General features: G+C 36.5%; 1 protein-coding gene across 1 annotated transcript in view; it reads right to left on the minus strand.

Annotated features, from left to right (window-relative positions):
• Positions 1–1252: 1252 nt before the first annotated feature.
• The window catches only part of FRMPD2 (FERM and PDZ domain containing 2), a 66195-nt gene continuing 40779 nt past the window's right edge, over positions 1253–26668 (minus strand). Inside the window, exons 29-47 of the mRNA XM_079312846.1 lie at positions 25723–26087; positions 23059–23359; positions 22147–22305; positions 21376–21550; positions 20090–20300; positions 18905–18942; positions 16294–16380; positions 15815–15879; positions 14246–14407; positions 13225–13393; positions 11889–11965; positions 9811–9896; positions 9144–9259; positions 7143–7291; positions 5345–5435; positions 4497–4831; positions 3023–3238; positions 2694–2756; positions 1253–1860 (exon numbers count right to left, since the gene is read on the minus strand). Of these exons, the coding sequence (XP_079168972.1) occupies positions 1789–1860; positions 2694–2756; positions 3023–3238; positions 4497–4831; positions 5345–5435; positions 7143–7291; positions 9144–9259; positions 9811–9896; positions 11889–11965; positions 13225–13393; positions 14246–14407; positions 15815–15879; positions 16294–16380; positions 18905–18942; positions 20090–20300; positions 21376–21550; positions 22147–22305; positions 23059–23359; positions 25723–26087 (2937 nt within the window). The 3' untranslated portion in view covers positions 1253–1788. The remainder of the gene's footprint in view (positions 1861–2693; positions 2757–3022; positions 3239–4496; positions 4832–5344; positions 5436–7142; positions 7292–9143; positions 9260–9810; positions 9897–11888; positions 11966–13224; positions 13394–14245; positions 14408–15814; positions 15880–16293; positions 16381–18904; positions 18943–20089; positions 20301–21375; positions 21551–22146; positions 22306–23058; positions 23360–25722; positions 26088–26668) is intronic.

Raw genomic sequence — 26668 nt, forward strand, 5'->3', positions numbered from 1 at the left:
AAAACACACCTTTGCATAAAATACAGAAATATTTTTACCAGGAAGCTTATTAAGTGGTACAAAAGATGAATTGTGCATTCATTACAGTGTAATGCATTGATTGCCTAGTAGTACATGTGCAGTAATTAAAGTCAAAGGCCAAATATCAAATGAAGGTAACAAAGTTATGAAAAAAAATTGGCTGTTGACATTTGACAAAATTGTGCGAACCATCCTTTGTATTAATGTAAAGATAATAAATGCAGAATGTATGGAGAGTAGTGCTTTGAGGAAGGACCAAATTCAATGAATTTAAGACAAAACATTGAATTCTGAATATGTTTATATCAATATAAATCCAGGGCTATTCCTGGATTTATTTAGCATTACTCTGGAACTTTATTAATATGTTTGAAATTAGCATCTGGTTCACATAATTGCATTTCTATATTTTCCTGCCTCCAGACTATTGGAGGGCAGAATGAAAAAAATGGGTCTTGGCCTTAATTATAATTATATTACAGTGTTTTTTTCTTAAAGCCATACTTCAAATTTTTACTTAATACCTCATTCTTTCTGAATTATAAACCCCTAATTCATAATCAGTAATAAAATAAATAGGTATTTTATTTTCTTGCTTTAAGTGCAGTTTTATACCCAATGCCTCTTAATATTTTCTCCTTTGTAGAATCCAAATAAGTTTAAAAATATGTGCAATTTAGTTAGATTGTTTTAGTTTCTTATGTTTACAAAGTACTCTTCTAATGCACTTCTAATCACTTCCATATGTCACCTTCTAGATAAAGACTTAGAAGTACTACTATGGAAACAGATACAATCTTACACCTTGAATAGATTTCTGCTCAGATCCATCTACATGAACAGAAACACTTTTTACAAGAAAAATAAACTGTACAGAGTTTTTTAATGTAAAGATCTGATTTAACCCCACTGAAACCAGCAGGACATCCCATATTTGAGATCCTTGGTAAGAATGAGAAGATAGTTAATCAATGTAAAGAGTTAGGGAAAGATGAAATGTTTGTGTGTACCACAACACACACACAGTTGTTTCACCTGGCTTAGTATTGCATTCCTTTTTCTATGGATGTAGAATGAAAATACTGATTCTCTCTGCATCTGTTCATATTGCTGGAAAAAAAAATAATATTACATCCAATTATTCGAACACTCTTCCTTTGAAGAGACCAGGATTTAAAGGCATCATATTTTTCCTGTCAATTTCTTGATATAAGATGTCTAGTGATAGTGGTATAAACTCATGGGCTGGAGTAATGACTGGAAATGGTTCTACATTCTTCAAGCAACCAAGGGTCACCAAATTGAGTCTTTCCACGAAAAAGTATAACTGCTGGAGTAAACACTGATCTGCAGTCCAGAAGCCAACAGTGCACAACAATAGATGAGGGTAACTAATCTTCCACCAACAGAATCTTAGATCTTTACAGTTGCCCTCTGGATAGTGAAGTTAATTCCAAAGGCTGTATATCCTCGCTACACTCCCAAAATATTCCTAATAATTAATATATTATTACACAGAATGCAAAAATTGTCCATAGCAATTTAACACAGCAGTGTTGCAGTGCTGGCTGGCTGTTTCTTCATACTTTGAGCCAAGAAATAAATGACTTACACAGGACATGTTAAGCAAGGTTTTAAAATCACTTTGAAATCAGTGTAATCTAAAAAAGTGTATAATATAACACTTGTCTGTGTTGTCTGTTGCTGAGCAGTCCCTGGAGTCCAAGTGGAATAGGAACAGGAAGAGTCATATTGTAGGAATCATATTCAGTAGGAATCCATTGCTTGGAGAATCTGAAGGACTTCCAGCACAACTTGGTAACAGAATAAATACTCATCCTGTGTGTGGAGACACCAGTGTGAAACACCTGGTTACATTCAATATAAATTCTAGACAAAGAAGGATGGACTAGCTGAAGTTACATGTTTATATGTTGTATATTACATATTTATAGCATCAGCATCTTTCTCATATGGATAAAAACTTACATATTTAATATAATTCTTGTTCTTTTTGTTCCATAACTGCTAAAAGTACAGAATTATGTAGTTTAAGCATGTGCTCAGCTCTCATTAAGGATAGTGAAGGTTATACGTTTGCTTAATTTTGGTCACATGCTCAATCATGACCCTGAAGAAAAATATATCAAAGCATGTGCTAAAATAAATGCCTATAGGAAGAACTTATTTTAGTCTTCTCCTGCTTTTATTCTCACCAAGTGTTTTCTCTGAGGTGAGTTAGCTGCATCTAGTCTTTTTCTCTGTGAAAAATCTTTTCAGGAGTGGGTTTAGCTCAGGAGTAGAAGAGTTTACTTGGTGATGGTAACTCAGCAATAGCAAGAATTCAGCTGAAGGGTGTAATTGTGCAGGGTAGGGTTTATAGTAAATCACTGTTTCTGTGACACTTGCTTTTCTTCTTACTCTAGAAAAGAAAGGGGACTATGTGGTATCTGTCCTATATTGCTGCTTTGCTTTTATTTCACTTATTTACTAAGGGATAAGCTTTCATATTTAAAACTAGACACCACTTGCCTAGAAGGCTGTTACTCCCCTCAAATGAGAGTACTAAAATGATATTTTAAGCCCCAATCTGGGGGGCTCCCCAAAGCATGGGGAGCTGTACCATTGGACCTTTTTTAATGAAATAATCTGGTTGTATATTTAGAACTTACCTTAGTTTGGATCATGCCAAAACGCTGATCTCGCAGATCTCTCACTATCTGCTTGATGTTGAACTATCAGAAGAGAGCAGTTTTTATTTGGTTGACATGCAAGTTAGAAAGAATGATTTAAGCCTATTCAGATGGGGGGAGAGGTGACAGTTCTTTTAGAAACAGTATATTTGTATTTATTATCTTTCTTGTATAAAGCAATGAGAGCTGATTTTATTCCATTTTGTTAGGGTGAATTCTTACAGGATTTATTCTGTTCTAAGATGCCCCCACCATATTGTTGATCATACCACTTTGTAATACTTAACAATGACCTGTTTGATACTTACACATAGATCTTTTTCTATATGGCTGAGAAGAATTTCAACACACAGCAAAACTCCACTTCTTCCAATGCCAGTGCTGCAGTGAGCAATAATAGGTCCTGTCCTGTGAGCTCTTCTCATGTGACAAATAAATTTTACAAGCTGCTCAGCCAGTTTGGAAGTATTGTGGTCTGGCCAAGTGGTAAATTGCAAATGACTTATAATGCGCTTTTCTTCTGTCTGGAAGAGAGAGAACAGGAAGGTTAAAAATTACCAGTCTCAAAACGGATTTTCAAGGAAAATTTTCCTTAGTTCTCGAAATTTTTTGTTTACTCTTCAATTCCTTAGCTTTTCATACTTGACTCCATTGAAGTTTCTTTAGGTTTCAAGAAATGCACTCAGAAACACAGGCCTGGGAAATTTACTTCATATGACTTTTATGAGACACTGAAGTTACTCTATTGCCTTGAAAGAATGTAGTTATGTCATTTGTTGGTTAGAAAGGAAAAAGAAAATTAGAGTAATATTAATTGAATTTTCCTGGATCAACATTTCTTGTTGCCAGTTCACAAAGCCATGTTAAAATCTGAATGCTAAATACCTGGATTTTTACTATCAGAAGGATTTGAATATAAGTATGGATTTCTGCTGAAGTAATTGTGGCTTTCTGTAGTGTTTGTTACTAGTTCAGTGCAAACATAACAACATGTTCATTGAAACAATCACATATAATGTTCCATCTTGCCATGTTAGTAGTCTTTTGGGAAGACTCATATCAAATGCTTTACAACGCTTCACACTGAGTGACATAAGGTGAATTTCCTCAAATAGAGAAATTTTTATCTTGAAGGAAAAGGCACCATGTTTAGTCTGGCACAAGTTTTTAAATCATGCCACTAAAAAATACATCCTACAGAAATTTTTTCATAGCTTTACTTAATATTGAGACAAGACTGATGGACTTATACCTGCCCTGTTTTCCATGTTCTTTCACCTGGATTCTGTATTTGTTAAGGTTCTAAAAAATTGCTGCTAGATTTGTAGTTTTATGTGTGCTTGTGTGTTTTCATGGACAAAAAAAAAAAGTATCATCTGTTCTAAATTCTAGGATGAAAGCCACCTTCTTTCCCTCTTTCCATCCCACCACCATTACAGAATATGAATCCACTCTGTCATGGATGTGATTTAATGAGAACAGTAAGAAACAGTAAGCAAAACATTCTGCAAAACATTGAACACACCAGTTCTGTGACTATTAGAGGTCTCATTTTTGGAAGCTCTTGTCCAAATGTATGTAATATTAGATCCATTGCTTATGCAATGAGCAAAAAGGAAACACCTCATTAATCCTAATTTCATGCCTGTTATTCAGATTTTTTCATCCCTAAAAATACTGAGTGCATATTATGGAAGAAGCAAACAAAATTACTTGTGTCCATCCACTCATGTAAATGACATAATCAATTTCATCATATATGAAGGTATTAAATCAACTTACCTGCTTGTTGATAATTTCTATTTTTCTAATTATGAAGTACTCCAGAATCTGGTAATTGTGTAACCTGAGACAGAAATTAGCCAGGTCTTTAGAGTTATAGGGAGATTCTGGCCAGTATCGATGACATTTAACTTGCCCAAGCTCCACTTCTTTTGTCATCATGGCAATCACATCTGATTCACTCTCCCAGACCATTTGCCAGAAATCGTCCATAGTGGATGGCAGAGGCCCTTGGGTTATAATATAAAAGTGTTCCTCTTCTCCAACATTCATCCTAATGTAGCTTGCATTAATGTAGCCATTCTTTTCTCCCAGAGGAACTCGTGTCTTATCATCTGTACAGAAACAGAAAGATGCTATTTCAGCTGTGGATCTGAAACAGAGTTCTGCCATCTCCAGCCACAGGATATAGAAACCAGTCTCCCCAGAAAAGTGTACCTCTGGATTTTAGAATATATTGGACCACTAATATTAATCAGTTCAAGTAGGAACTCCCATAGATAAGTTGTATGGTTCAATGCAGCTTTATTTCTCCTGAGGTACTTGTATAACACTGTGAAAAGCCTTCTAATTACTATAGAATTCTTTGCCACTGTTCCAAAATGGTGTGCCCAACACTGCTTTTCCTGTATTTTATAGGAATGTAGTCACCGGATATTGGTGTTATAAACCAGAAAAGCCTCTAAGAATATATATATATACTACACCACTGATATATAGAGATGCTACAAATTTTTGTGTGTGTTGTCTTGTTGTTGCAGTTTAGAAAGACATCGAGGGTTCAGAAAGTTTTCTAGTGTTTCTCTGATGACTTTGTTCACCAAATGTATTTTTTTGTGCATACTTACATGGAAGGATATCTCGGTATCTGTTTTTCTTCTGGTTTTCTGGTGCTTTGCCAGTTCTGCAGTCATCTATTGGTTTCATATGTTCTAAAGCCTAGATAAAGAAGAAATAGTCAATCCATGTTCACATCCTCAACAGACAACTTCGACAGTGTCAGTGTGAACAAACTTTACTGCTGTACATAACCCAAGACTGGCAAATAGACTTCTTACAGAAGAGAATCAGTACATCATTCTCTAAACTTCTAGGCAAGGAATTCAGTTTGCTTTGTATTTTCTTCACCCTGCAAAATATTTCTGCATTTTCAAGTGATATTTCCAACCCTCATCCTCAGACCCCATAATTTCAAGTTGCTGCTGTATTTTGCTGTATTATAAATGTTTGGAATACTGTCTTGGCCAAATGTCAGCATTTTTGATTGATAACACAATGAATAAAGCACTGTCTATTGCACTAATAACAGTGCAATAATGACAGTGAATATTTTCAGTGGTGGAGAAAGTGGTGAATATAGCGAACAACACCAATGATATTAAGTGCAAATCATACAGTCATTAAGAACTTCACAGCAAATTTAGGGAAATTGAATGCAGAGTAGTCAGAAGCAGGAATGTGCAAGTTCATTCCATGTACATTTTTGTGTTACCTCGACTTTTTTTATTCTTCTACCTATTTGCTATTCATTGCACAATACTCAGCCATCACATTCTGCCACTGTACATTTGTATGAACAGAAGTATATGTGACTGTTCTTGAACACTTTCATCAGTTACTGCAGCTTTTGCTCAGATGAAATATCCACTGCCTTTGGTAACCAGCACTTTACTTATTAGATATTTATATTTTCTGTGCAGATGTATGACTCAGCTCATAGTAAGCTATACCTACATCAGTAATGGAATGTAATGAATGGAAATTAATGCATGCTCTTGAGCCTTCAGGGACTGTCAGCAAATCCTATACACTTCAGCCTGTGGGATTTTGTACCCAGAAAGTCAGTGATTTAAAGGCAAGTGTAAGAAACTGATAACATTGGAATTGCTATAGAAAAGCAACAGCCATCTATTTCACTGGTAATGAGCATGTCCTTTAAAGGAAAATCCAGTAGTATTTGAAGAATTACAAAATAACCTTTTCTTTGGGAATTTGATGATAACTGCATACTCTGTTTATGTTCTGGAAAAAGAGATTTTACAAGTCTTCCTAATTTAACTTTTTTTCCATTGTTTATATGCAATCAGATGTAATTATGTTTTCATTATCTGTGGAGGTACATTATTTTTTCTTTGTCATTTCACTAAGTCCCTGACCATAAAAGTATCAATTGTGGCAATGAGTTCCATGGATGACTGGAGTGTTCCATTATGTGGAACATTTTCCTCTCAATTATTTCTACACTAGTGAATCCTTAGCAGCATGGATTTCTTGCTTAGGTACAGCCCCTAGTTCTTAGGCAGATGTTCAGCAGAGCTGAGGGGGTAATAAGAAAAACTCAGTATAGGAAAAAGTGATTCTAATCTACATTATGAATGTTACATTATTTGTTTTCTTTCTATATGGGCAGTATCTTTAAACAGATAACAGTGTAAGGCTGATATGCATGGAAAGAGAGAGATGCAAATACTGTACTGTCACCCAAAAGCAGAGTAGAAACCCCATTTTGGCAGGAATAACTGTCAAGGTAAAAGAATTCAGTAAAGATATACAAGCTGAGCTCCCATACAGTACACAGAAGGCTATTAAAAGTCACTTTCTTAGCTGTACTGAACTGTTAGTTCTTAAAAAGTAATCACAGTTTACCATAAACTCCTTTAGCACCTCTTGATTCTCAATCCGCAGCTGAAGGCCTTGAATTAGACCTGTTATGCCACTCCTTGGATCTACTCCACTCTGTGATGGTTTCAAGTTAATTAACTGAGTCAGTTCATCTCCAGAAGCAAAGGTTCTGTCTATGTACCAACAACAACAACAACAAAAAAGCAAACAAAAAACCAAAACACAACAACAAAAGAACAAGTTTTTAATTATTATTGTTCATAATGCAGAATCTTGGCTTTAGAAACTAGGGAGCTGCAGTATGTATATATGTTTTGCTGCTTGTATTGTGGAAGTGAAATGTTTGAAAATGGAAGAAAATATTTGCAACTTATGTTCACAGCAGAAAGAAGAATAAGTCAATATCATGGATACAAGCAGCACCAGATTTCATGTTATTTGGAAGCAGATCCAACTATTGCAAGTTATTTCCTCACAGAGTTTCTAAATACAGTCTTTTCTGAACTGTTCTTGGAAAATTGGGGATTTTGATGTTTGTTTATACTGGTATAGGATATATGGCTGTATTTTCACAGAGAATCATCTTCGTGTTTTCAACACCTCCATGACCATTAGTATTGCCACACTCTACTGCTAGGAATAATCACAGCAAATTCTTCCTTCCTAAAGTAAGCAAATATATTTTTCTTCTCATCTTAACTCACATTGACCTTCAAGAACAAGATATTAACTATCTTTCTTGAACCAAAGTCAGGATTCAGTTTTACTACTTAGTTCATCCTGAAATGTACTTGACAGATTAAAAAAAATGATAAGCATTGCATTTCCAGAAATATCCCTACTTTACTGGAGTGATAGAAAGGCTTTTGTCCCCATATTGAGTAAAACCAGTAGCTTGTTATGTAAAAAGCAATGGTTTGAGGCAGAGGAATTATGGAATTTGGGTTTTTTAGTCATAGACTATTGTTTGCAAAGAGTAACATACCAGCTGTCTCAAAGAAAAGCTGTTCCAGGGGTTTGTTGCTGGATGAAGACAAGAAGCAATGCTCTGCTTTCCTCTTGTAAGGCATCATCACTACTCTTAACTAATTTCTGTTACAATAGACTTGTGCTTGCTGTGCTTTTGTCTGGGCTACAACTTTTCCCTGCCTTGCCTGAACTACTGAGACACTTTCAGCTTGCATTCCATTCTCTAGCCCTCAGAGAGGCTCCTATTATCTAGTTGAGAGTGCCAGTGAAGACAGATCCCCTCTCCAGACAGAGCACACTATTTCCCTTACACTTCTCCTTCCAAATCAAGGGGAATTAAAGAACCCCAAACTCTGTGCAGGTAAATGCTAGATTGGTTATAATTTTGTTTTCTGGCCAGCAAGGCTTGCTAGTGTGAGGGAGTTACCTGCGTTTTACTTCTAACAAGAGCCATCAGCAACTCATTGCTTCTACTGGGTGAGAAGAATCAAGGAGAGAGAGCAATCTGTACTTCACAGAATCTGTGAGATAGTGCAGCATCCTCAGTATGCTGATTATTCTCATTTGGAGCAGAAGGAGCTTAATTTTCATAAAGGAGCAATTAGGCAGATTCTTTAAATACTTCTGGTGTCAGAGGGGCTTTGGCACCTGAGCTTAGAAAGTGCTTCAGTACATGCTCAAGCACATAAATTCAAGAGTTTTTAATAAAATTGTCATGAGGGCTGAAATTCAGTGATTCTGGGAACAAAGTCTTGAGAGAGAATTTGACCCTTCATTCTGCATTTTTAAGTGTTTCATTTACTTTTTTTGTGAAGTTGTATGGGAACAGTAAGAGGTAGACAAGAGATCTTATGGTGTATGTCTCATTTTAGAGTTACAAAAGTTTGGATAGCCTATTTATGCATCAGTGGTAAAAAATTGTGTCCTGAATGCCCTGGTCTTTTAGACTGAAAATCCTTAGCTTGTATACAAGGGACTAGTGTTGTTCTCAGTGTACATATATGGAGGTTCTGGGCTATATTGTTGAGGAAACAAGAGAAGTTTTCACATGATTACTTCTTGGTAGAATAGGAATCCTGTGGGACATAACATCATCTTCATTGTTCCAGCTGCCTGACTCAGACTGTTGATTTTCTCTTCTGCAGCTTTCACATTCTGCACATTTCTGTGACCTGTAAAACAATGTCAGTTGAAGTGGCAGAAGCTTTGATAATACCTTTGATAATCTGAACCATACAAAGATTTTGTGTTTAATCTATTTGTGCTCACTTTTAACTTTCTTGAGCAACTATTATTCAGAACTCTGAAGATCTTAAGTTCAAGGAGTTGTAGTAGCATTTTTTCTGGAATATTGTTTGAAAATATAGCTACTGAAAAATGCTATTGTGGGTATGTGATTTTTATTTTTTTTTATTCAGCGGTAAGAACATACTCTGGATATAAAGGTACAGAAAAATTACTGGAAGTAAGGTTTCTCAGAGCTAGAGACCATTTTAATGTATGATATTTTTCAATTGTTAGCCCTCACACCTGGAAGTTTCAATTCACTTGTCTTAGTAGTTGTGTGGAAGCTGTTTAGCAGCTTTTCCTGCAGGTGGAGCTGCATTCCAATAGACCCATGTTTTGGCATTTTTATACCATATTAGGACAGAGCTGGAAGTATAAAAATAATTTTCATTCATATTATTTATTTTAATAGTTTTACTTCATTTGAAAGAATTACCTGTCTAAAATGTTACTGATGATATCCTTATAGTCTTGTCCAGCCAGCTGACCTTGCAGAGGAGATTTGTCTGTTCTTTCTGCATCCTGCAGGTTTCAAATGAGAAAAAGCTGTGAAAAATCAGTATACAGAAACATCAAGAATATAGCTACTTTCATCAACATTACTTCTTATTTATGACAGAAATGTGTCCTTTGCTCAAGGAGGAAAGAGAAAATATGATAGTTTCCACTTCCAGAAGAAAGTGTGGATTGCAGTAAAAAGCTTTATTAGCTGCATTTGTAAGTTTCTGAAAGATAGAACAATACAGTTTAGAGACACTCTACATGACAAGTTTATTATATCCTCTCTGATCTCAGGAAGAAAATGCAATCACAGGAATCATGAGTGACACTGTTCCCCTCCCTATTCTTGGCAGCAGGAAGCACCAGTTTCTGAGATGAACTGTTGGTAATAATTTCCTTTTTTTATCTTAGACAATGATGCCAACAGTAGAAGCAGGGTGAAGGTGCTCTGCTGAAGAAGTGCTCAACTAACACAGAAGGCAGACCCTTGATGACCTCCATAAGCAATAGAAGCAATAGTATTGGTGGCTGTTTTTCCATCCTAAAGAATAATAACTAGGTCATGCATTTAAATAATGATGCAGGATATCTGCTGTTAGTATGTGAAAGTAGCTGTAAAACTTGATAAATAATTATTTAATTTTTTAGTTCAAATTTGTGTTTCTTCTTTCACTACCTAATGTTTCAGACACACTCAGAAAACACTCTAGATACTTCACATACTGAATGCTTCAGAGAATCTTAATGGCATCTCACACTTGTACTTTATTTTCTTAATTTTGTGAGTGTATTTCCCCATTAAAATAGGGATGTTTATAGTTGCTGATTTAAGCCTGAATTCATCTACCCAGTTTTTGCACCCCCTGATTACATAGATCAGAGACTGCTGTATTGATTTTGTTTTCTATTTGCAAAGAAAATATGTTTTACTGCTTCATTTTTACTTTTTTTATTTAGTAGCTTGTCATTTTCAAAGTTTATATCTGGAGTAGATGGAGCTGTGCTCTGTAAAGTAAGACAGAAAGTTTCTATTCATAAAAGACAACTAAAGGCAAGCTAGAAATAATGAAGAAGAGAGAGGTTAAGAGAACCAATTCAGGGAAAACACTAAGCACATGCTTAAATTTTGGCATATGCTTTGCTGAACTATATAGAATTAATAACATAAATTAAAACTAAATGTTTCCCTTAATACCTTTCTAACTGGGAGATCTGACAGCTAACCTGTAACTTTTCTGCTGTCTCTTCATTGATATTATTGTTGGGTATACTTCTGTCAGATTATAGATATGACCTTATTTTGATATTATATTTCACCAGCCTCTAAAAGTTTAGTTTCAACACCCATTCCAACAGCATGCTTAAAAATTCCACAAACAAATTCCTCTTCAAGGTTTTCTCAGCTTGTTTATGGCAAGGATTCTAGCCATTTTTCTTTTTCTAGTTCAATTATATTACTTGAATTGGGTTTTGGTTTTTTAATTTATTTTCTGAAGGATAAGAAGACCTAAATTTCTGACATTTTCTGAAGAGTTTTACAGTTTTAAATTTAGAAATAATAGATGCTCTGATATTTAATGTGGAATGTCTTGCAGGACTTACTAAGATTCAAAATCATAGCCATGTTTGAAAAAAATTAGATGCATTTGAATTATTTGAATAGTAGTGGAGATAGCTGAATAGAAGTCTTATGTCTTATAATTAGAAATACTGAAAGAATGGTAAAATTAATAAATTGCTTCAGTATTATAAAGAACCAGAACAAGACTTGCATATACAACCTTTCTTCCCTCCACCCTTTTAGCATATGTACTGTACTTATCATATGCTCTTATCTCAGTGGAATCCTGAGTCACTCAAATGTTAGCAGCTCCAGTCATGGGAGCACACTTCCCTCACATTAAACTCTTTTTCATTAAGAAGGTGTGGTTCTTGCCCACATTGCAGCAAACCCATGCTGTAAACAAACAGATGAGTACATTGCCTGATAGCTTCTGAAAACTCTGATTTTACCTTATTGCACATTTGGTTGGAGCCTTCTTCCTTGAAACTGAAAACAGGCTGAGATTGCAGGCTTTCCTCACCACTTGCTGAATACCAGAAAACAAAAACAAAATCAAATGCATGAAAATATAGGTTCATTTCTTCTCTGCTGCTTAGACCTAAGGACTTGGACCTCAGATGGGGCACTGAGATACAATGTCTTAAACTGGCATGGAATCTCCCTCTTGTGAGTGCCTGGGAGGGTCAGTAGAGCACAAATGCCATATGCCACCACCAAAGAAGCCAGCATAATTCAGACTGCCAGAAAATGCACTAAAATGAAGCCCTGTATCAACAGCAGCTATAAAAAAACCAGAAAATTTTAAATCTACTCTTTCTAACCCAGCTCATTCCTTCACACTGCTAAGGGGAAACTACCATAGATTAACTTTGCTGCCAGTACTTCCATAATACCATTGTGTTTTGCAGGAAAACAGTTTAAACTTCCCAGAAACTATGTAATTCACCTATGTCATTTAAGAAGAAAGTGGCAATAGCAGTGTCTTCTTGACTAAGAGTACTTGAAACAAAGCCTCCAATTTGTAACTAGCAGGCCAGAAGGAGGAATTCTAAATCTGTCCCACTTAGGTTTCTCCATTATAGGAAATGTTTCAGTATTCAAAGATATAAAAAGTTGAGAACAATAGGTATGTAATCTAATGGTAATTTTATATCCTTGCTTCCACTTCCAGATTTAATTAGTATGTGATTTTTGAGTATTCAGTAGAGCATAGCATATAGCACAAAGCTCTTCCATAGAGTTAGTCATGCCTGAAACCACTGCCCTATGCAAGATGGGTGTGCCCTCAAATGGAATAACAATAGACCTGGGAGCAGAGGCTTCTGGATTTGAGCAAGAAGAAGCACAGAAGAGAGAGGATCTGTCTGCCAGACAGAACAGGAGTTGTAGTGCTTTCAGGAGATAAGTAGGAGTGATAGGATGAGAAGTTTGTGGGAGAAGTATTTTAGCAACTGAGCCAAAAATGGGCTGTGATTCCATCAGTGAATTGCATAAAATGGGGTGAAATGAGAACAACATTCATGACTTAAAAAGTTAAGCTGAGTTAAAGCATCTTTGAGGGTCTTACAACTTTGTTCCTAGACTTAAAAATCACACTTGGGCATTCCTTCCCTGTGGTCCTATGTCTTGAGCAGTTTAGCCAGAGCTAAAAACAGGGTGAAGAATGTGTTTGTACCTAAAGCTACGAAACAGGACTAACTGTAAAATTGACTTGTTTTGTTAATACCAAAGTTGAATTCAGGTAATCCCACTTCTGTCATATGGTGAGTGGATGTAGCTACTTACCAGGCTCTGCTTTTGTGTTTGGAGTGGGAGCTGTGTTGCTCTGGTTGCCTGAATAAGCCCAGTGCAGAGCCACGCTTCGGCAGACAGTGAGCTGAACAGTGCCCTGAGCCTTGCGCAGCAAATCCGTAACTGTCTGCCGTGGCAGACCAGACACAAAAGTCTCATTCACCTGAAAAATACAATGATGTGTGTTTCCAGATTCTTGTAACACAAAGCCTTTTTAAAATCACATATCCTAGCACTGGGAAATCTTTATATAACTTCTTTGTAATTCACGTGTCATCATTTTCTCCCATTTGTGGGAGAGAATTCTCATTCTCTCTTAACTCCCTTGATCCTTCATATAGTCTTCCTTCGTATCATTCTCCTTGATCTCTGTATCTTTATAGACAGCAGGACACCACAAAATTATCATCTGAGATAGTAAGTGGGCTTTCCCCCATTATTCCGTGAGAATATGAAGGAGAGAAGGAAGTAAATGAAAACCAATTTTGACACTCATGGGGGGAGAAGAAAAAATAATTAGGGGTAACAAAAAAATTATTATTTATATTAAAAGGTAGCAAGACTAGGATAGTAAGTTTTTAAATAAAGACTCAAAAGCCCTCATTCCAGTGATTTTTGTTTCTCTTGATAATACCTAACTGGCACCATGACAGATTCTTCCCGGTAGCCTCCTGGTATTAGCTGTGAACTGCATGCTTGGCCAGTTAACTCTGGTTTCCCTGGACTTTCTCTGTAATCCTCACTAGACACAATTACAGTCAGGAGTAGGTGCAGTTGGCTGCTTGCTCTGTGATTCTGAGTCTGCCTCTGCTCAAGTGTCCAGTCCCATGGAAGACACAGGGCCCCAGGACAAACCTGACCAGCAGGAGCTGAGGGACACCACCTTCCAGGTGTTACTGTGCAAAGCAGCATCACATTTCCAATCTGCACCACCTTTATATTGAACTCATTGAACTATTGAGCTCATTACAAAGTAGAGAAACTGTAAGCCAAAGTAATGAAGAGCAAACATTACCTTAAGTAAGATGTCACCGACTTGAAGTCTCCCATCTAGATCTGCACTGCTGTCTGGGCTGATGGCTTTTATTAGGATAGCTCTGCCATTTTTTCCACCTACCAGTGCAAATCCTAGGCTTCCATTTTCTGCTTTTTCCAGCTCAATCTTAATAATGAAGTCCTACAATAGACAAGGGTGCAGTATAAAGTGGAGTTTATTCAAGACTGTATTTTGTTTGCGTTTTTATTACTGAAGATTCCCATTATTCCCACAGTCCTCACTGTCTGATGTGGATTATGGGATATTTCCTACTCTTGAATAGATCTATAGAGTTTCCAAGGATCAAGATAACAGCTGCATGTATGTATCAGAATGAAAAGAGTACATACTTGTTTTCATACTCCTTTTAATAATTGCTGCTGGGGAAAATAACCCCTTAAGAGCAAAGAAATGTGTATGTCTGTAATCCTTTTATAATATATTAAATAAATCACCTTAATTGACAAATGAGGCATTCATATCTTCAGCATGACAGTAATGCAGTACATAGTTTATTCTCTTATTTTTATATGATTTAGATCTTAATCTTGTAAGCCCAACATTCCATCTCTTTTACTTTAGCACTTCATTTGCTTTTAAAATCAGCTGCTTTTTTAGGGTCAAGTACTATGTCAGAAATAGCAGCAAACTAGAAATGTTTATGACTTGCAGCATGACTAGTTCCAATGCCACAAATATCAGCCTTGGAAATTGTTTTTGCAGGTTGAACAGATAGACCATCATGAATTAAATCATGCAGAAGAAGCAGTAATGGTGATGACATAATCAAAGGCGAGAAAATTGTTCCAATTTTTTTGCCAAGTTGCAGGTCTAATTTTAACAAGAGAGAGTTTTTCTTTTTTTCTGTTTCTTTTTTTTTTTTTTTTTTTTGAAAACTAGTTAATCTGTTTACATGAAATATCAGTCCCAATTTGGATAATTTCAATTAATATTACTTTCCATATGTTTGCACCAACAAAATTATGTTTGCACTTGTAAGAATTTTCAAGCATTTTATGCTGAGCATAGAAATAACTTGTTTTTCCCCCAAAAACCAACATTCCTGTGTATTCAGGAATTTATAACAAATAAAAAATAACTAAAAATGCAAAAATCTTGCCAGATTCAAACCATATTGGTCTATATCAGTGTTGCATGTACTGCAAAGATTTGGGCTAATTTTACTCTCTTTTTAAATGTCCATCTGAAAATTGCATATAAATCTGTTTTCAAAGACTGTTGTGGAAAATGTTTCACAATTGCACATATTTTCCCCAGAATCCCATGCTGTGACATGTCTTTTCCTTGTGCCACTTTCTAAGCATTGAAAAACAGCAACAGAAGAGTGTGTCCCCAGGAAGTGCCCAGTGCATTCTACTCTGTGAATGCCAAATACAATTCAACACTTGCAGGACCCTTTCCAGCTGTTTTATATTCACATTTTGAAAGAGAGGAAGAAAATACATTAAACACCACTATTGAATAAACCTCACTCCATATAGCTCACTTCACTTGATGAACCACCTCACACCTCAGAGTGTCACTTACTTTACATTCTGGAGAATCAGGAGTGTTCTGCTGAGCATCACAGTTTGTTTCCTCCATATGTTTCCCTGTGAAAAAAGCAACAACAATTTTTAGATAGCTGTCCTGGTAAAATATTCTACAGTATAACACTCAAAATCTCATTCAGAGACATAATAAAACATTTTATATTTCATATTTTATATGTGAAATGCAAAAGGAATCCTATGGATTTATGCAGCCTAAAACTCCTGAAATGTGAACCACACTGTGACCTTTTTACCTCCCTGTGAGCAAGTTCCAAAACAAGCTTTAAGAACTGTGTGCTACAGATACACCAGATGCACAACAGTAATGCATGAATGTTCTCTGAGGGAGGCAGGTTTTTTTATGAAGAGTTAATCTTTCCCAGGCAATGCCATTATCACCTATAGACATATTTTCTTTCAAGGAGAAGGCATACAATTTTACTAACCCTAATTACAAAATACAAAATTCCTTACCATGTTGATGCAGCAGATGCTGTTCCTGGGAATTCAGGTTTTCATTTGACAAGGAAATATTTGCTTTCTCTGTTTCAGCTGGTGGCCCTAAAAACATACACATATGTTTGTTCTGACAGACCTCCTGCTAAACTTCATGTACTCATGGAATGTAAACCCTGGGCTTAGCATATTAAACAAAGCATCAATATCCAATATTGATACAGTATGAAGCAGGGTGAGACCACTGCATGATTAAGTTTGCCAATTTGCACAGAGATATAAACATTTCAGTAATGAATTGCAGAGCTGTTGCATCTTAGCCAGTTTAAAAATTGTAACAACAATCAGAGACCAGACTGAGTCACTCTAGACATGTGGCAATGATCAGGCAGATGAAGGAACACTCCCACCTCTACCCAGACCCCTCAGTTTTGTATTTTTGCTTTATCATACTTTTGTGATCTTAGCTGTCTCCCACAAAATACTCTTCATACATGAATTATAGAAAATAATGAATGTCCTGTAGTTTATAAAAAGTTACCTGTTGCAATTGTAATTTTAGTATGTGTTCTTGTAACTAAGCATATAAAAATGAAGGCTTGCTTTCTTAATCACAAATTATTACAGATTTATCTACAAATCTATCTGTAATGATAGCAAATGGAACACTAAATGCAAAATTACTATAGGTTTTTCAAAGTGCCTGTAGAACAGAAGAATCATAGAATCATAGAGCAGTTTGGGTAGGAAAGGACCTCAAAGATCATTTGGTTCCCCCCTCTGCCATGAGCAGGGACATGGTTACTAGACCAGGTTGCTCAAAGCCCCATCCAGCCTGGACCAGAAGATTTTCAAGGATGAGGTGTCCACAACTTTTCTGGACAACCTGTTTCAGTGTTGCAACGCCCTCATAGTAAAGAATTTTCCCCTAATAACTTATCTAAACCTGCCCTCTTTCAGTTTGATGCCGTTCCCCCTTGTTCTATCACTACATGCCTTTGTCAAAAGTCCCCTCCAGTACCCCTTTAGTAACAGGAACGTGCTGTAAGGTCTCCCCAGAGTCTTCTCTTGTCCAGGCTGAACAACTCCAGCTCTCCCAGCCTGTCTTCATCAGAGAGGTGCTCCAGCCCTCTGACCATCTCTATGGCCTCCTCTTTAAATTGCTCCAACAGGTCCAAGTGCTTCTTATGCTGGGGACTGTAGAGCTGCATGCAGCACTCCAGGTGGGGTCTCACAGAGCAGTGGGCAGACTCTCCTCCCTGAACCTGATGGCCACACTGCTTTTGGTGCAGCCAAGGATTTGATTTCTGGCCTGTGATTGCACTTTGCTCAGCCATGTTTAGCTTCTCATCAGCCAACACCCTCAAATCCTTCTCAGGGCTGCTCTCCATCCATTCTCTGCTCAGCCTGGGATTGCTCCAACCCATGTGCAGGACCTTACACATCTTGTTTCATAGGAGAGGCAGGTAACTGTGCCAGTACAGAGTTCATAACTCCATCAGGGGTGGATCAGGTCTGGTTACCTATCTGAAAGTGTCTTGAGAAATCATTGAATCTGCAAAGCTCACACAAGGCTATGTAAGCAAGGTCCTACCAGGATATACATTTGCTGTGCTTTAGTTCTATCATGTTAACTGAGAGTACACATAACTTAATCTGTATCTTGTAGAAAATTGTTTCAGTTTATAGAAACAAACACATGGCTACATGTGGCAAAGTAGTAAACCTGTAACTAACTTGACTTGGAATAAGTTCTCCAGGTAACCATATGCCAGTATTCAGATGAGTGTCACCATGTGTTTTTTGAGGTCATCTTTCTATGATTAAAAAAAAAAAAACCAAAACAAAAAAAAAAGACATATATATATATATATATATATATATGTATATATATATATATATATATATATAAATGGAGATATCCAGTCAGGTAAATGAAACTGGGGTTAGGCCTGACTTAATGCAATCAAGTGTGATTGGAAAGTACTACTTGCATAACTGACACTCTTTGTATGTGCTGACCTAGATGTGACACCTCTCCTTCCACCTGAGGGTGCAGGTGCATCCTGTGCTTGCTGAGACTCCTTCTGCTGCTAAAGCAATTCTGGTCAAGTCTTTGCAGTGCAGATGATTACTGAAGTTTTGTATTAGTTAGAGTAACAAATATCTCCCCTGATAGGAATGCTTTTATATTAGCTATCAGATATTAGTGCTGCCTGCGGATTTTATATAGTTTATTAATAACAGTTTAAAAAGGTGGTCTAGATGATGAAGTAGCGGCTCATATTAAATAATGGCTCAAGAAGGGCTGGAAAACTTCTTGGAGAATAGTTTCAGTCAAAACAGATGTTGAAATATGACCACATAAAATTCCTATTTAGTAACAAATTTAAAAAATAGAAACTGAATATCTAACAAATTACTTTTTTTACAGAGAACTATACATTTTATTTCTGTCTTTAAACAGCTACCAGAATTACTTCAGGCCCTTAAAATGGCCATAACAGAAATACTGAGTGCCAAGATACAAATTATTAAAAACTTTTAAATGCAATTAATGACCTTATGCTTATTTTCAAAATCAGAAGCAAGTTTTCAACTAAACCCCAAAAATATTAGCCTTACTTACTATTTTCCTGCTCTATGGGAACCACTGGATTGCCATTTCTGGGGGCAGAAAAAGTGAAATATGTGAGCCATTAAGCGCTGCATGCTTTGTAAAGCACATATGAAAATTATTTTTAGAAATTCCATTTTCTAAATAGTAGTTGTCCTTTATGATTTTGTCAGTGGGTTTTTTCTAAAGAGAATTTATACCAGTATCTAAAAATATGTTACTATAGTGAAACATTTTATTGAAATGTGTTGGGGAAAAAAATAATCATGTTAAATCACCTGGACAATACAAAACTGCTTTCTGGTGCAATTTGAATTCAGCTTTGGCTACCCCCTATATAAAATAGGAATGCTCTTTTGTAAGTTCCTTTACCCAATTTCTGTTTACCTGCTTAGTTTGTAAATTCTGACAATCAGGAGGTGCTGCCTACTAACTTGTTGCACAGAAAGTTGTATAATGAGGCAGCAGTTTCTTCTTCTTTTAGATAAGCACAAATTAATAAAACAATGATAAAAGTCTCAACAATGTTAAGACAGCCATGGCAGCTCTTCTGTCACATGCTCTGGTTACATAACTCAGTTACTGACATGCTTTGGGTTAATATTTTAGCGTTCCTCTGAGATCTTTGGAAGCTATTTCTGCATCAGTCCAGGACCTGAGCTGGTATCAGACTGTGGAACACAATGAATCTAAAGTGCAGCCATGAACTGATGAGCAAAATCCTTAACAGCTGATTATTGTTCACACCTAGAAATATTTTCTGATCATGCTGCAGGTTAAATTCTGCATTTTTAGTACCTTTCTAAAGTGTTTGGCTCAGAATTTCTGATCAGAGGTAGTTTCTTGTAGTTGTGAATCTGAGATTGTAAGGGGAAAGTTGACACTAGTGATGAAAATAAAAAGATTTTCCCTAGAGAAAGGGACATATGAATATGGTGCTCAGCCTCACAGTTAAAGGCTTCACATTTGGTTTTGGATGATGAAATTTGAAGAGTTCTCATTTTGTGTTGAATGAGTCTACTTGTACTCGCTGTGTTAGTTGAAATTACAAGGAGTTAAGATATTTTATGAATGTTATTTATCAGGTTGCAACATTCAGACCTTTGAGATGAAGCATTTTTCTGTTTTGTGTTGTCTGACTTGATGTAAAATTTAGAAACTTGCTTTAGCATTAGGACCAAGTATACTCAGATTTACCTTGTGGCTTTGATTCGAACATTCTGGGTGGCAGCTTCACACACTCTCACTGCATCATCCAGGCTAATGCCCTCAGTGCACAGTCCACAGATGTAAACAATCTGATCTTGTGGCTGCAAACTGCCTTCCACACTGGCAGGAGAGCCAGGCACTATCTCTAGCACATAAATACCTTGTAACTTGCTTCCAGCTCCTCCTGTCAGCTTCAAGCCTAGAATAATGCAGAGAAAGCATCTTTTGTGGCATAGTGTTTTGAATTTCACTGTCAGTGACTTAAAGTGGAATAAATGTGAGTCATTGAATGATAGGCTGAAGAAATCACTGACATTGTAAATAACAGTCTTGCCCCAGTAGGATGGGGTGTATAAGCTGGACTGAAAAAATGAAATGCCATTAGATGTTAAAAAAAGTATGGAAAAACTTAAATGGTGGTGTCCATCTCTGTTTCAGTGCTGCTGTAGTGCTTTGTTTCACCTGATGTTCAGTAGTCATTGCAATAGGACAGTGAGCTGTATAGCAGCAGCTCCCTCATTACCAGCACATTTAAATGCCTTGCAGTCTTCAGGGTGCCATTGGGAATGGAGGACTGTGACAGCTGAGGAGCTACCTGTACAGGGTAAACAACATTCAAGGAATCTCTGAACAAACTACTTCCTACCTGAAAACAGGATGTTGTACATGAGCAAATATAGCCATACTGTTTCCTGAGTCTACAGTTTTATCTGTGTGCAGTTCTTGTAACATGCTACAGAAATATCAGCATACTTACATCATGGGGATTTCTTTCATCGTTTGTGTTGCACAATGTAGATAAAGCCTTGTGTCTGTGGTGAATCAAGGATTCAAGTGGAGGTTTTTTGAATAGCAAACTGTAATCTCAACTTGTGGCTCATCCTTAAACGTTACCATCAGTATTTTCTTTCCCTCCCAAATAGATCTTTCTGTGTCTCCGCAGGTAGTAGACATTATTATCCAGCTACCCAAAACTCATGTATATCAGTAACATAAAAGTATGAAACCAGAAATCTGCTAGAAAGTTCAGTTAATAGAGTGATAATGCAAAGATCATTTTTCCAGCTATCTTCATTAGTCTAATAAGATATATTAGTCTTCCCTCTTAGGTGTTGCCCAGAATAAAACTCTCATTCCTTGGTCATGGGTGATCATGAAGAACATAAAGGTGTCAAGGTCAGGTTGGATCATACTGATCCAAGACCACATTTGCTTATGATTATCTTAGGCTGTCATTCCTGTCCCAAACAGCAAATACAGCATTTACTACACACCTAGCTGTCCATCAGCACCCTTTGTGAGAGTAATTTCAGGAATCTCATCTGGCCCAATTGAGTGACGTGGGTCGCTGTCAGCACGACCAACCACAAGGTGCAGATCTGGAGGAGAGCTTTGCAGCAACGTCAGGACTTCATTGCATGGTAGAGATGTAACATCAATTCCATTCACCTAAATGACAAACCAGTAAAAGCATGTCGTAGATCTCATTGACCATCATTTACTTCTCCTTCCACTCTGAATTTTGCATATGAACTTAAATTAGCTTTTGCTTCCTTATTATTACTTTGCTGTAATATTTATTTTTTGAACTTTTATTTTTCTGGATGCTAATTAAAATAGCTTTTTTTCACATTGAAACTCAAGATCTTGTTGCAAAAAACAAGAGAGTCTTATGCAAAAAATTGAATATGAACCAGGCTGAAAAAAGCTTTTATTCTTACATTACAAGGAACATAATTTCTGCATCCTTTGTGGGTCACCTATCACCTTATTACATTAATTCAGTTTGTGCCATTTAATTGGGAAGTAATTTAATGTTTCCCTTGTCTTGTATTGCACCTAGATTCATATTTTTTGCCTGGTCCTGCAGTCTATTCAGTCTGAAATTTATCTGTCTGAGGTCAGCAAAATTAGATTTATTATATAATTCATTTACATACGAAAATATGTTATAAACTGGTTATACCAAACAAAGAATGCCAAAGCTAAATGACATTGATCTGCAAATATTTCCTCCTCTGCATAAACTTGAAAAATTACTGTACCATAATTATTCTGTCTCCCCTTCTCAATCTTCCATCAGAAAGGGCAGGATCATTTAAGATTTCATCAACGTACAGGCAGGTGTCCACTTTGTTAAGAACTACAGAGAATCCATAACCATTGTTCTCTGACTTCGTCAAAGTCACAAAGATCTCCATTTCCTATTAAAACAAACATAGGGTATGTTTGATGTAGGCTTTTCTGTTGCTTCAATAACATCTTCCATAATTTTTATATGCAGGTAGGATTCAGATCCTCAGATTGTACAAGAATATGCAAAAGGAATTCTGCCATATCCCAGAATTGTGGAGGCTCATGTAGATTGATTTACTGTTGTTACTACTGTTGCTGTACCACTGAAGGAAATGCCTGAAGCTAAATTTTGTCCACAGTGCTCTCAAATTAGTAGGAATTCAGAGCTCATTAGTGTAGTAGGAATGCAAGATGTTCAGCATTTGGCAGGACTGAGCCTTATATCTTGAATAATAATTAGCACAAGGATCATACTTTCTTATCAGGACATTACAGCAATATCACTGTAACAAAGTGATTTTCTGCATGGCCTTGAAACATGACAGAAAAAACACAAGTAGCTGACTCCAATTAATTTTAGGAGCTACTAGAGAGCATTTAGGCCTTTTTACTCTGAGAATAATAATGTAGAACTTTGGAAAGTTGAAGAAATGGTAAGATACCAAGAAAAAAGAAATTGCCTTAAGGCAAATGGTTAAGAATTCTGGAGAGCTGGGCATAGTGGAAGATCTGCTTTATTTGAAGATTGTGGATATTCAGGAAAGTTTAAAAAAAAGTCACATGCAAATTAGTTAAAATTAATGTTTAAGGCAGTAACATTCTTAAAACTGTTACTTTTCCCTTGTATTCTCCCTGTTGGTAATTTGGTGCCTATCACATACCTGAGTGCAGTCTTGATTTTCTTCCTTCTCTTCCTCTGGTTCCTCCAAGTCTTCCCACTCATTGTCACTGTCCTGTGTGTCTCTAGCAGGCAGGGGTGATGATGATGAGGAGGGACCACAGACACGTGGCTGAGGGGTCGCAGTGGTTGCAGAAACTGTCTCAAAGCTTCCTCCTCGTGGAAGGGAGGTCACAGACATGGAGCTGACAGTGAGATACTCTTCATCAATAGGGGTTAGAGAGAGAGTTTCAGGCATACATTTTGTGTTCAATAGGTCATCATGACTCTTATTAAATACACGGCTGGAAAATAAAAAGATTGCAGTGCTGGGGGTTTCCTCCATACATTTATTGGATGGCCACTGTAAAGTTTACTGTTTATGCATTACCTTATTTTAACTGAATTACTAGTTATGGTATTGAATTGCTGTCTGAATCCTCCAATAGTAGTATAAAAACAAATAAGTAATCAGTTTTGCAAAGCTACTTGAAAGATTAAAATTATGTACCTTTACAAAATCTTGCAGACTTTATTTTTTTTAAGGCATTAATTAGTACTTTGGTTGCTTCTCAAAAAGAATAATTGGGCAAAGCCCAGACCATTAATTATTTAATCTTCCATGCACAAATTAATTAACTTTTCTGGTAAGCAGTATGGACATTAAAATATCACTGCATTTTTTCTGGAAAAAGGAATTCCATCCACATTTCTGGCTTCTACAGGTCTTTCCTTGATAACTGGGCACAGACCAGAGAAATGAAATATGAAGTGGTTCCTGTTTCTTCATGAAAAGTAGAAATTCTTACTCCTTTTTGTAAGCTTTATGCTTGCCTTGAAGCATATGAGTGGTCCAAAAAGCATCAATGGACTTATTAAATTAATTAAATTAAAATTACTATTGATTCTATTCCACTATATTGCAGACAAGGTATTCAGCACTTTTGATGTTCAAGCCCAGACTGTAATCATACATGCTGTGTTTAATAGTTTTGGTTGTCCTTCATGAACCTAGTTAACAACTGTGGCATTGTGTCCCAAAAGTTTACCATTAAAACTCATTAAAATGCTGGAAACATTTTTTTTTTTTTTTTAAGTATGTTTTCGTCATATCAATCCTGATTGAAATATTGCCAAACCTCATTCATCTTAAAAACACCTAAAATGACATATTCATATCTAAGTCAGCCAGGATGTTTTGCTCTTTGATAGAAGTGAACTGTCCATCATCTCCCAAGCAAACATACACAACTCCAATAAAAAAAAAATTGCCTGGCCTACATGAAATCACAGAAGATCTCCGTAAAATTAATATCAGAAGATTTATATATTTGCATAAAATGTTTTGAGCAATCTGGAGAAATGTCTTCATTAATCAAAAGGAAGTCCTTTATTGATTCCTATTTCCTTCTGAGGATTTTATGTAGTTTTAGCTTGAAGGATTTAAATTGAAATTATGTTTAAAATATTGTTTAAAATGCATAATATCCTAAACTTCTCTGTCTGCCTTTTAAAAATGCAAAAGCTGATTCTAAATGATACTGAAAATGTATCAAACAGAAACATTTACTTCAGAACTTCCGTCTTGGGAAGAATCCAGAACTTTTCCTGGAATTCATATTTTCCCACAATAAACTTACTTTTGTTGAATCTGTATTATCTCTTGGCAAATATGTTTGCTGCAGACTTATTTCTGCTGATTTTACTCTCAGAAGTAGAGAAGCAGATGATTAAACAGAAGCTTCATTCATGAATCAAGTGAAGATTCTCCACTTGACAAAGAGAAGCTAAAATTGTGAACTGCCATTATGATGCCACTTGACTTGCAGTGTCAGGTAGGGCTGTCACTCCCCAGAGACTGTCTGGGGCTGTGCTTGATGAGTGTCAAAAGTAACAAAATCATTTCAGGTGACTGTATGGAGAAATAGAATACAATTACTAAAGCTGTAAATTAAAGGCCTCTAAAAGACTCAACTTGTCTCTGCATCGATCCTTTCTGTTCTGATAATTTATACTTTTTTGCACTGGGAAAGATTATGAAAATGGAATGGATTGTCTTTTGTGTCTGATATATCCAAAGGAGTGTAAAAGGAGACTGAGTCCATTTGCACTATATTTTATTGTATAATTCCTCTGGCTCAGGGATTCTATTGGCTTCTGAGGACCAGAAAACAGAAAATAACCTCTTTTTTTCCTCCTTGATCAGAGTTTGTCTTCTGAGATGTTTTTATTTCCTATGAAAAAATTTGAAATTAGGAGATCACACAATAAGAATAAGTTCTGGTGCCTATTTAACTCTAAAAAAAAAAAAAATAAAAAAGAGAGAAAAAGATCATATAATCAATAAAAAAGTATTTGTTTCTTATTTAGGTCAGCAGGAAGCTTTCCACTGGTTTTAAATGGCAATCACCTTCATCTGAATGGCATAAATGATTACAGTGGTGCAGAACTCTTACAAGTATCTTGCAATGCAGACTTATGCAAAATTCTAATAAGATGAGAGTAAATAGAGAAAGCAGATTAGGCCAGTCAGAATAAGATGATACAATCTTCAGTAATCAGGAGTGATTAGAAGCAGAGAGAGCCCTGTACTTAAACCCAAGCAATTAACTTTCAAAGCTCTGAGAGTCGAAGGAAAGGCTGCAGAGCAGATTTCAGTATTCCCTACCTTTTGCTCTGTCCAAATTCACATGGTGAGTAGCAATTCTGCTTCACTTCCTCCTCTAGACAGTGGAAGATTTCAGAACTGGAAGTTTCTTGATGAATCTTCCAAAGATGCTTATAGAAGCTCTCTCTGGAAGTTGGGAGTTTCTTTATGGGTTTCTCTTCAGACTCAGCTTCCTGCTCTTCGTAAGCTGAGCTGTCATCCTCGGGAGGCTCACTGAGATCTTCTCCCCCTGGAGAATCCAGGCAGTCTTCCAGGTCTGGAGAGGTGCTACCTCCATCACTGGTAGATTGATCCATACTGTTTCCTGCCTCTGTGCTGCCTGGCATTTCTGCTACCAAGTCCTTAACTGGAGATGGTGCTGGAGTCTATTAAAAAACCCAGAAAGGTTAGTATGACTCCTTTTTAATCTCCCATCTTTTTTTCTTTCAAGACCAAAATATTTTGAAAAAGCAATATTAATGAGCTTCTGAATGGGAAAAATACCAAATGGTAGCTGAAAGGAGGAGAAAACATAGAAGGAGGTATTCTCTCACCAAATAACTCTTTTGTCATAATGCTTATTTTTCATGTTCTATAAGAGTTCCAATCAAAACTACTGCATCAGATCACTTTCACCACTGAATTATTTGCTAGGGGTTCTTTTTTAATATTTCTGTTCATATCATGCCTCAACATTGTGTCTATATTCTCTTCATTTCATAGAAGTAGCTTCCAGACTTGACCATAGAAATCAGCCAAGGGCACACTGAAGCAGAGCATCAGGAGTCAGTTTGTTACCTGGAGATGGTTCTGACTCTGATTTTTGTCTGCCTGTAGGTGCCTATAAGTCTTAGTGGCATGGGAACCATGAGTGGGCCATTCTGAATGGAGCAAGAATAGTGCAAATACATATTCCTTCTAAAAGTGCTTGCTTTGTGTCCATGAGGTGTGTTCAAGATGCAGGAGT

This window comes from Erithacus rubecula, assembly GCF_903797595.1.
Source record: "Erithacus rubecula genome assembly, chromosome: 9".
Taxonomy (NCBI): domain Eukaryota; kingdom Metazoa; phylum Chordata; class Aves; order Passeriformes; family Muscicapidae; genus Erithacus; species Erithacus rubecula.